At 45.8% G+C, this 11,854-nt stretch overlaps 1 protein-coding gene across 6 annotated transcripts in view; it reads left to right on the plus strand.

Annotated features, from left to right (window-relative positions):
- Esyt3 (extended synaptotagmin 3) overlaps window positions 1-11,854 on the plus strand; it is a 48,588-nt gene that overhangs the window by 9,177 nt on the left and 27,557 nt on the right. For all 6 annotated transcript variants that reach the window (XM_021248955.2, XM_087186212.1, XM_021248814.2 and 3 more), the window contains exons 2-3: window positions 9,425-9,466; window positions 11,696-11,830. In XM_021248955.2, the coding sequence (XP_021104614.2) occupies window positions 9,425-9,466; window positions 11,696-11,830 (177 nt within the window). The remainder of the gene's footprint in view (window positions 1-9,424; window positions 9,467-11,695; window positions 11,831-11,854) is intronic.

An 11,854-nucleotide genomic window follows, 5' to 3' on the forward strand; every position in this document is an offset into this window, starting at 1 on the left:
TTTTGCCTCCTGAAAACAGGAAAAAAGAATAAAAGACTATACTTCATCTGGAGAAGAAAGAATGTGAAGGATCACTTTCCTGATAAAGCACACTCAGGAAGACGGGGCCAGCCTGAGGTCTGGGCCTTCCTTCCTAGAGTAATTCGTACAGTACCTAATTTGTAATAATAATAATAATTCATAATAGTAATAATAATAGTAATAATTCGCATGGGGTAGGGGTTGGCAACATCAGTTTGAGGCAGCAGGTATGGGTGTGTGTGTATGTGTGAGAGAGAGAGTCCATGGATGTGTGTGTAGGTCTCTGTAGCTCTGTGTGTGAATGCATGCAATGTGTGTACTTCCATATCTCCATATTTGTGAGTTTCATATTCCTGTATCTGTGGGTCTGTACATGCTATTCCATGGGAGGAGGAGCTACCATTCCTGTGGGAAGGAGCAGAACCTACCTAATGACAGGGAAGGCCCAGCTTGGTGTGGTGGTGTACACCTGTAATCCCAGCACTCAGGAGGCTGAGGCAAGAGGATTGCTGTGAGTTCAAGGCCAACTTGGGCTACATAGTGAATCCAAGGGCAGTTTGAACTACATAGCAAGACCCTGTCTCAAAAAAACAAAGCAAAGCAGACAGGGAGACCCCTGCCTCATAAGCAGCTCTGATGGCACAAAGCTCCTATGAAGATTCCAACCCACCCCAGAGCCTTCTATATGGGCCCTCAGGGCCTTGGCTTGATGGGATGCAGCCTTCACTCTGGCTCTTCATTTTTCCTAAACGCTTTAGGAAATAAAGCAAAGATGGAGTATTGATTTAGCCTCTTTGGTAGCTTCTACTCGCCAGGGTTTCTTTGAACTTGCTTTACACTCTGTATCTGTTAAGTTCTCTTTACCACCAATCTCTTGCCAGTGTCTCAAATTGCCCTCTTTAAAATATCAGCACACTTTGCCTGGAAGGCTTTGGCCCAAATATAGGAACAGAAGTGTTAGTTTAGGGAGGTCTGAATGGAGCTGCAGACTATTTAAACTTTCCTGAGGGCACGGCACTGCAGGAGGAATGGCAGGGTTCTCAGGTCCTGGTGGCTGGCCTGTGTGCTTGGTCATCTTTGGGGTTTTCCAAGCCTGCTTTGGCTAAACATTCTCACTTGTAATAAATCAGTCAGGATAGTACAGTATCTACTTTTTTGGGGAATGAAGCTTGCTAGAGTACTGAATTTGTTTCCAGCCCTAAACCATTTAGAAGTAGGTTCATGCAGAGTGGGATTAGCAGCCTCATCCCTGTGAGAAAGCTGAGGATGAAAGAAATTAGGACTGGAACTCAGCTCCTCTAACCCCGTGGCTGCCCTTCCCACTGCTCCTGCAATCTGACTGCAGAAAGCAAATATGGGACATGAGTGGCTCACCTTTCATGGGGAAAGACGGTCTCAGAGCCAGGCAAAATCATGATGCTAGGTTTTGTTGCCTTCTACCTCTTGCTTTCCCTTATTCTTGGGGGAAGAGGTCCCTTTGTTGACATAGTTTTTTCTGGTACTGGGAATTGAACTCAGGACCTTCCACATACTAGGTAAATACTCTATTACTAAGCTACCTCCCCAGCCCACAAGAAGGCCTTTTGTAAAAGAACTGAGGTCCATAGAGTGATAGTGAGAATCTGATGACAGCTGGAGCCCCCACACTGACTTTTCAGACCTAGCCAGGAGCCTGGAGAAGAGGGGGTGGAAATCCACCTTTTTCCAGGGCCCGAGAAGGGCCTCTAACCTGGGGGACTCTGTCCCCTCATTCTTCCATGCCCTCCACCATGATCACCACTAGAAGAGCTTGGTAAAGATGCAGATCCTGGCCCAGTGCTCCTGAATTAGAATCTCTAAGGGCCCAGACCAAGAGTCTGCATTTTAATGAGCTCTTCTGGAGGTGATTTTTGTACACAGCTATTTGAGAATGACTGCCTGTCTAGCTCTTTGTCTGGGTAGAGGGTGTGAGGCTGATCTCAGAGATTCCTGGCCTCACAGGGAATTGGAACAAAACTCAGTGCTTTAAGACTTAGTTTGAGGATGAGCCACCCACCTTCATTTTCTGCCTTTCCTTTTCTTTCTTTTTTTTTTTTTTTGGTACCGGGGACCTTGTGCTTATGAGGCAGGCCCGGTGCCACTGGGCTAAATTCCCGGCCCTTTCTGCCTTTTCTTTATTTCCTGAGTAAGAAAAGACTCAAGACAGAGGCTTTCCTTGGATTCCTTTGCCTTACTATGGTGCACCCCATTAGTCAGAGTTTCTCATGGGCCTTTTGAGGGCTTTGGGCCCAGCTTATGAGTGCTGTGTATATCTGGGGCACAGACACACCCCCCCAGCCAATCAGCAAAGGCCAAGAAAATAACGAGTCACATTCCTTTTCCTTCCATCTTAACTACTTGGCTGTGCCCTCTCTTCACTCTTCTGTTCTCCTCAGTGGTATTTCTCAAAGTGCAGTCAGGGGCACCAAGAGATTCAGCAGAAAATTTACAAGGCTTTGGGTCAGGCTGAACTGGACACACAACCCAGGTGACATTTTTCTTGCATGTACCTTTGGTCGAATGTGTCAGAATGTCTGCACAACACTCCTGAGCTGAGAAGGGCACTGGGCACCTTGCATGCATTGTCCCCTCACGTCTCCTCAGAACTGTGAAATTGGCAGTATTGTACCCATCTTGCTGTGGAGAAAACTGAGGCTTACAGAAGCAAAATTTTAAATGTACTAGGCTTAGGTTGGAAAAACTTCAAAGGCTCCACCTTCAGGGGGAAGATGGAAGGAGAGAAGTGGATGAGAAAAAGATTTGAAGGCCGGGGTCAGGTCACAGGGCGTTGAGGACTGTGGATTCTGATCACCTGGGAAATCTTGACAAGTACAGTAGGAAAGCGCCTGGGAGGCTCTCCTCATGTGTAAAGTGTGGGTAATTATCTTTACTGTCCACTTTATAGAGTCTTAGGAATATCAAAAGAAAGTGTTTATGGAACGCCCTGAGTGTGTGTGACTGCCCTGTAAAGTATGACTTCCTAGTGAGGGCTAGGCCCCAGGAGGGCAACCAGCTGCTAAACCAGACCCTGTACAGAAGGAAGCATGGTGAGGTGTGTGGTTTACTTACAAGTAGTGAGCAGGGCAGAGTGAAAAGTGCAGGGTGGGTCTGTCCCTTGGGCCAGCACACCGTAGCTAGTGATTGCAGGCCACATAACTTCTCTGAGCCTCAGTTTCCTTAGCTGTAAAATGGGACTGATAAGGGATTAGGCAAATATTAAATGACATGAGCCTAATATGAACTCAGGAGGGTTGAAAACAGCATGGAAAAAGAACTGGGCAATTTTGAAACAAAAGGCTTGAATAGCAATTTTCATATGAGACAAAATAGAGTATGTCAAATGTAAGGGTGAGGAAGGATGTTATATGCTAGTGAAGATATAATCATGGCCACATATGTATCATATTACACAATATAAACTTGAAATCTAAGTCAACAGCTGACATGAGGAAGTAGATTAGCCAATAGTTGAGCTTGAAAATGTTAATATATCCCTCTCTGAAAATGCTAAGCAAAGGATAAGGATAAAGTAAGGACACTACAGCTTGCTCGCATCTGGGACAGTCACAGGAATTAATCATGTACCAGGCCACAAAGAAGCTATCAATATATTCCATTTTTGTTCCAACCACAAAGAAATGAAATTAGGAAACAGTAAGAAATAGCTATAGAAATCTCACATGTCTGGATATTTTTAAACATTACTATTTAAAAACTCATGAAGAGGAAGTCATAATGGAAATTAGAAAAAAACCAGCAGAATAACAATGAAAACATGTTAAGACTGAAAGGGGAATTTATCATTAAACAAGAAAAATTAAAAATGAATGATTAGTGCTGGGGATTTAGCTCAGTGGGACTGCGCCAGCCTTACAAATGCAAGGCCCTGAATTCGATCCCCGGTTTGGGGTGGGGGTGGGGGATATGAATGATTAAACTGAGACTCATGAAGGTCAACTCTAAAATCATAAAAGAGCAACAGATTTAGTTAAATAAGGAAGGAAATAATATTAAGATGAAAATATTTTATCTTTTATTAGTGTATGTTTGTGATATATAATGGTCACATTTGTTTTGGGGAATTGTACATATAGATCATATCATGATCATTTTTGGTCCTTTTATTTCCTTTCCTACCCTCCCCCTCTTCATTTCCTCATTTCCAAGAAAGTCTGCCACACTGTTTCCTACCATCTCTTCTTTATTTTACTCTGAATAATGTTTTTAAGGTAAAGGATGAGAGGAAAGAAAACTCTTTAACACTACCGACAAAAACTAGCCTTCAAAAAAAAATTTAAAAACTAGCCTTCTGGGGCTGGGGATGCAGGCACAGGCACTGTGCCTGCCTGGCAAGTGCAAGGTCCTGAGTTCAATCCCTGGTACTGGGGACAAAACAAAACAAGAACAACAAGAAAAAAACTAAACTAGTCTCTGAAAAGGCTAATACAATAAGGAAAACCTTTGGCAAAGACCATTCATGAAAAAATAGAAAAGATGAAAAACAAATATAGAATGAAAGAATAAGAAATAACACTACATATAATACATTAGAAATAATAAAATATTATAAACTATAGCAATAAATTTGAAAACCTAGGTGAAATACATTCCTAGAAAAATAAATATCAAAATTACCACAATAAGAGACCTCAAATATACCATTAGCCCCAGTGTTATTCAGTGGAGAGGTGGTGATAACCCCAAAAAGCCTCAAACCAAGATAGTTTTGTGGATATACTGCAGTTCATAGATCATGTAATTTCTATATTTAAACATTATTTCAGAAGATAGAATAGGGAAAGCTGACCTATTTTCTTTACGATTTATTGTAAAATCTGTCTACTAAAACATGATATAAATTTTACTGGAATAGAAATTTTAGGCATCACTTTGAATCAAAGTTCTATAAAACCTAAGTGAATATCAGGCTAACTAAATTTGTTACATCAAAGTGGGGTTTATACCAGGAACAGGAGATGGCTCGGCTTTAGGAGGGAAAGGGGAAAAAAGTCACAATTTTCCCAGTAGGCTTTTGAATATAGTTCAGTACCCACTTATAATAAAACCTTGAGAAATTAAGAATTGAAAAGAACTTCCCCAGTCTGAAAGACACTGTCCAAAATCTACAGTGAGAATGTGTTTAATAGAAAACTTAAGGAGCCTTCCTTGAAGGTGAGGAACCAGAGATGGCTTGCCATTGCCACTGCTGTTCAAGATAACACCAGAGGTTCTGCCCAAGGAAGTAGAAGAAGAAAAACGAACCAGATAAAGATGGGGAGCAAAAAATATAAAAATTATTATTTGGAGATGATAAATTCATATACATAGGAGAATTAGAACAACTATTAGCAAAGCTGCTCAGAAAGAAAAATATTTTAAATAACTTCAAAAATCACAAAGGAGGGCCAGAGATTTAGCTCCATGGTTCTGCTGCCTGCCTCACAAGCACAAGGACCTGAGTTCAATCCCTGGTACCAAAAAAAAAAAAAAAAAATCACAAAGTAATAAAAAAGTTTATCATCCTAAACATATTAAATACCATAAAAAGTGAATAAAAGGAAATATTCTGCTCCTGGATATAAAACTTTATGTTATAGAGGTGTCAGTATTCATGTGGAAAGTAAATATCTACTGTTAACTTAGGATCTGAAATGGCCATCAAGAGACCTGGTCCCCACCCCGTGGTGCTGCTGTGAGGGGTGGAACCTGTAGGAGGTGGGGCTTAGTGGAAGGCAGGTAGGTCATTGGGAACATACCCTGGACCCTAGCCCCTTTCTTTCTTTTTGCTGCCCAGCCACCATGAGGTAAGAACATTTCTCCTCCTCGAACTCCTACCACAATGTTCTGCCTCACCACAGGCTCTAAAACAATAGGCCTTAACAACCATGAACCTCTGAATCCAAGAACCAAAATAAACCTTTCCTCCTCATAAATTGACTTTGTCAGGTATCTTGTTACAGTAGTGCAAAGCTAACACATCTGGTATCCAAATGAATTTGAAAATGAAAAGCAAAAAAGGGGATCACCCTACCCCAGATCATTTTGCAAAAACAGTGATTAAAACAGTGTGGTTACTGGCAGAGGAACAGCAGACTGACAAAGTGAAAGCCAAGTCCAGGAACACCAAAGCATATACAAGAAGCTGGGTTTTGAGTGAAATATCTTCACAAGTCAGGAAAAGATGGACTTTTGTTGTCACTGTTACGTGGTGATAGAAAATTGCGTTAGTAGAAATATGGAGGGAGTGAAATAAAATCATATCCCTATCTCACCATGTTAAAAAAATCCAGAAAAGAATAAAGATTTAAATGGGAAACTCAATAGATTAAAAACCTAGGATAACTGAGAATTTGGAGTGGAGAAGATTTCTTTAGCAAGATAAAGTTTTGATGGAAAATCAGACTGACTGGTCTGTCTACATCAAACTGGGAAAACACTAATGATGAGTAGCTGCTTTTAAGTTTCCGTCTCTATGATGTCCTTCCTGCTCCACACTTACTGGGGCAGTCACAAGAATGTGGTCAGGTCTCGTGTGTTACCTCATTGGAGGTGAAGACAAGCGCTGAGATTTGGGCAGAGGGAGGTGTGCAGGTGACTGCAGCAGAACAGGGAGCCCTGAAAGTTTCTTATTTTCTTGGACCGAATTGGTTCTGTTTTCAGGGATTCAGACTTGTCTATGGAGGAGCCTCTTACCGAGGAGTCTTAGATACAGGGATAGGGAGCCGAGAGAGACCAGGAAAACTTAAGCAGTCAGGCTGGATTGTTCTGTTGCTGCCCAAACTTTTAGGGTGACCATGGATTACCCTAATGCAAGAGATGGCTGGTCCTTAGTTCCTCACAACCAGTCCTGACTGAGCTCTAGAATCATGCCCAGAGCTCATTAAAAAATAAGTCACAGGGCTCCACCCCGATACGCTCTGATTCAGGAGGCATGAGGCAGGCAGCTCAGGAATCTTCATTTGACCAGCTCCCAGAGCTGCCCAGGGTTGGACCTGCCAAGCTGGATCACCTTTCCAGGGACCAGAGTCAGAGCCACTCAGCTCCTAAAGTTGTAGAACTGCCTGGGCTGGGATGTGGATGGGTATGCAGCTGAGATGTGCCTGGGCAGGATGGGAAGTGCAGTGGCTTGGGAGGACAGCCCAGCCAGGCAGAAAAGGAGTTGTGCCCCTGATGTGCCTGCTGGAATCAAACTCTCTTCTTGATGTTCACTTTCCCACCTTGGTCCTGATCCTGCACATGGGGTTGTCCCCCACCTGCCTCCTTCACCAGCCTGGGAGCTGCTAGAGGGCAAGAATCTGGCATTCATTCACTCATACATTCATTTATTCCACAAGTATGCATTCAGACATTCATGTGCTAGGAGCAGGCTCTGACAGGGAACGAGGACCAGTCAGCCCTCTGAGCTCTCCCAGTCTAGAAGGGAGGGAAGCAGTGACACCAAGAGGCTCTGATGAGGTGTACAAAGCACAGTGACTGGAATCCAGCAGGCACCTAAGAGGAACACTTGTCCTCTACATGGGAGACCTGGAAAGGCTTCCCGAAAGAAATGAGGTCTGAGATGGTGATGAATGAAGCAGTCAGAGGAGAGGGGGGAAGATGGTTTCAGACACCAGGAATGGCATGGGCAAGTCCTTGGTGGCAATGGGAGCAGTCAAGGTGGCTGGACTGTCATGAGGGATGAGGCTGTGATGTGACACGAAGCCCCCTCCAGGCCTATGTCAGGAGTCTCTACTGCAGTGAGGGAGCAATGAAAGGGTCTCACCTCTCACTTTCCTGGCTTCCACCTTGGGATCTGGCCCAGGGTGCTACAGAGAATGTAAGGTGATTGGTGTCTTCTCCTACCTGAAAGGACTGGCTGACCTGGGCTCATGGCCACTCCCCCATTATTCCTTCCCCCATTGCTTCCCTTGCTTCCTGTGGGCTGGGTCAGCTCCCATTTCAGGGAACCAGGTAGAATTTTCCCTCAGCATCTGGAATATTAACTTTAACTAATGGAATATTAATATTAACTTTAACATCTGGAATATTAATATTAATTAATATTAACTTGGCGACTCTGCCAAGCTGGAGAAACAGGCTGGAAGAATGACATGGTGTCTCGGAAGTCTCCTCTGCCTCTCAAGGCAGTCAAAAACTGTGCTCCTAAGAGAATCTGATTGCTCTATGCCCCACTTTGAGAATGGCTCTCCTCCTGAGCCAGCTCTGGGTCAGGTGTGAGTTGGAGCCTTCAAGGTAGACCCAGAGCCAGCCTGCTGCCTGGCACCTGGTGGGTATGCAGGAGATGTGTGACCTATATATGCCCAGTCCCTGGACAGTCAGTGTCCCTGGCCCCCAGATGGGGGTCAGGTTCTTTCTCCATTTGGGTGGTCCCAGGCCCTGATCAGTATGATCCCAAGCTGGCCCCATGCTCAGGGGACTGCCATGAGTGTGGCCATTGCAACCATTTATTTTACTGACCTTTATTTTGTGCCAGGAACTCTGCATGCCCACTCCTATGTCACTTGACCTCCCCATAAAAACTTCAGGGGAGAGAACTTTAGACTGATGTGGAGCTTGAGACTCCTGCAAGAGGTGAGCACTCAGACTTGTTATACAGAGGATGGTCACACACACCACCCCCACTCACCCAGCCCCAGGGGCTGGAGGTTGTGACCTAGAGGTAGTTACTTGACTAGAGGCCCCTCCAGAAGGGGTTACACCCTGGGAGCCAGGGTGGGGAGAGGAGGTGAGGCCCCAAAGGCACCCCCTCCACAGCTGCCACTGACAACATCAGCTCCTTAAAGGTAATCACAGTAGGTGGTGACATTTCCTAATTTTTTCCTTCTGCTTAGCCAGTTTTTGCACTTACCAAGTTTTCTACAGAAACTATTACTTATATCATTAAAGTAAGATGATGGAATTTACAGGAGGAAACACAGGTGGCATGGTGGGGGGAAATGCTTTGGCAAGGAAGGCGGGGCTTACGCATATGCAAACAAGCAGTTCGCAGCCTTCTCCCTTTCCCCTCCTGACCCCCCACAGCAGGGCTGGGGGCCCTGTGGAGGACAACACTGCAGAGAGCCTTAGCACACCACCCCCTTCAAGTCAAAGCAGGCCCAGAACACCCACACATGGGCCTCTACTGTGCCATCCTTGCCCCAGTTGGTGCTGCTTATTTGCTGCCTGCCCCCACTGGAAAGTGCACTCCTTGAGGGCAGGGATGGCTGTGAGTCTCCAGGGCCGGGTGCCCAGGGGGTGCCCTTGTGACTGTGGGGGCAGGTGAGGAGGTGCCCATGTTGTGGAGTGGGGACATGCCAGGCTACCCGACCGGACTTGCCGGGCCTCCTGCTTGGTTCCCAGGGGCTTGTGGCTGTGTCTAAATCCCTCTTGGGGCCTCTGTTTTCAGATCCACTTTCCAGATGTGGAGCGGGTCGAGTGGGCCAACAAGGTAAGGCCACAGGCGGCGTCAGGAGGGTTCAGACTTCAACCTCACTGAGCCTTGGCCCATGGGCCAGAGGCTGAGTTATCTGTAGTAGCCTTGATGTCTGTGGCTCTGATCAAGGCCCTCAGTCCCTGTGATGCCCATGCTGGGGAGGGGCAGGGATGGCCCTCTGCTGCTAGAGTGGCAGCTGGCACCTTCCTTTTGTTCACCAGGTGGCTTTCTCCCCCCCCAAAACACACACACACACACACACACACACACACACACACACGTATATATGTATGTATATATTTTCCCACAGAGGAAAGGTTAGAAAATAGAAGCACTGTATAGAGAAAAGAGCAGCCCTCCACTGGCTCTCCAGCCAAAATCAGCTCCTTCATAAGGAGAGGAAGACACTTAATTAGACAACAGCTCTGGCTTCTACCTGGTTCCCAGCCCAGATGCACCACCACTGGCTGTGCAACCTCTGGTAGTTTGCTTAACATCTCTGAACTGGTTTCCTTATCCATAAATTGGGAATAATTATGGTTCCCACCCTGCCACATGGTAAGTACAGAGGTTATTAATAGTCATTATTATGATTGCCGTTACATCATCCAGGGGAGCTCCCCTTGAGCTCTGCTGCCAAATGCCCGAAAGGCATCACTTTTGGCCCTCCGCCAGCAGGAACCCCCACTTCACAGATGAGAAACCTGAGTCCTGCCCCTGCTTGGCCTGCCCATTCCTGTGAAGGCTCTCCTGTAGTCCCCACGAACAGTCTTCTGACTCAGGACTTCAGTGCAGTCCTTGCCCCCCTGCTTAGCCCATAGCAGGAAGGACTTAGATTAGGTAGAAGAAAGGACTTCTGGACAGTTGTCGATCTCAGGTTGGTATCTCATAGTCCCAGAAATATCATTGCCAAGTGCATCAAAAGCCATCCCCAGCTTCTGAGTAAAATGTGGAGGAAGGAGGTTGCTGCTTTAGTAGCCATACCCCTTCTGTGGATCATTGCAGAGCCCAGGGTCCCTGGGGCAAACCTGGTAGAGTTCCTCTTGTGTGGTGCTGACCAGTGCAGGCTCACCAATGTCACCTTGGACAGAGACGTTGAGCAGGTGAACCACACATGCAGGTGCACTCCAAAGGCCCTGGACAGTGACACTGACTAGGCAGGAAGGTGGATTTGAAGGGTTTCAGAGGAGGGGAGGACAGTTAGGCTCCTCCAGTTATGGGTTTGAAAGAGAGGCAAAGTGGAGGGAGGGGCATCTTTAAACTGAGGCCCATGTCCATGGGGAAAAAGAGGACAGCCCTGCACACCCCTCTGCATCCCATCACCCATGGCCTCCGCCTCTTCCTGCTAGAGCAGAAAAAGGACAGGAGTAGTCAAAATGAAACCCAAATAGTCTATAGATCAGTTTAAAATGTAGCAGTGTTAATTCCTTAGTTTTGATCAGTGTATACTCATGCACCATGTAGCAACCTTTTCTTCAACAACAGACCACAGACACAAGGGTGATCCCTTAAGATTATAATGGAGCTGAGAAATTCTAATTGCCCATTATTTGCTCTGTGCCTTTTCAGTTTAGGTACACAAATACCACTGTGTCACAGTTGCCCACAGCATTCAGCACAGTGACATGGTGTACAGGTCTGTAGCCTAGCAGTGGCAGGCCATGCCATCTAGGCTTGTGTAAGTACACTTGATATTTGCACAGTGACAGAACCACCTAACCCTGAATCTGTCAGAACGCTGTGTGTTGTGATTATATAAGATTCTGATATTAACAGGAACTTGGTCCTGCACATTCCCAGATCAGCATCATGACTCATTCTGCTACAGAAGTTGGCCAAAGGCTGCCTTGTCTGACTGCTGGAACTTAAATCCACAGCAAAATTTAACTTTTCTGTAACTTTTTCTTAAACCTTTGTCACCTGCTACTTTTTATGTAAACTACAGTGTAGAATGAGATTATGCACCATTGCACCATACAGCTTCCTACTGTTAAATTTAGCAAATGAGTATTTCCATGGTGCTCTGCAAAATAGAACCAAGCCTTGGGGTCCTAGATATTTGAGAGAGAGACAGGTAGGTGGGTAGAAGGGGGCAGACAGGGAACTGGGTGCTGCAACATAGGGACCATGGGGTCCCAACCCTGAGACCTGGCTGCAGAGACTCAGGACTGTGTCCTGGGCAACGGCAGGTCTGCAGTCAAGGTGCAGACCTGACCTCCAAGGGCTTCTTCCTATCCCTTTCAGATTATTGCCCAGATTTGGCCCTACCTGACCATGATCATGGAAAACAAGGTTCGGGAGAAACTGGAGCCCAAGATCCGAGAGAAGAGCACCTACCTAAGGACCTTCACCTTCACCAAGCTCTACTTTGGACAAAAGGTCAGTGCGACCTTGGAAAGGTGA

Source organism: Heterocephalus glaber, unplaced genomic scaffold, assembly GCF_053883595.1.
Source record: "Heterocephalus glaber isolate CG9 unplaced genomic scaffold, H.glaber_assembly_v1.0 deba00001504, whole genome shotgun sequence".
Classification (NCBI taxonomy): domain Eukaryota; kingdom Metazoa; phylum Chordata; class Mammalia; order Rodentia; family Bathyergidae; genus Heterocephalus; species Heterocephalus glaber.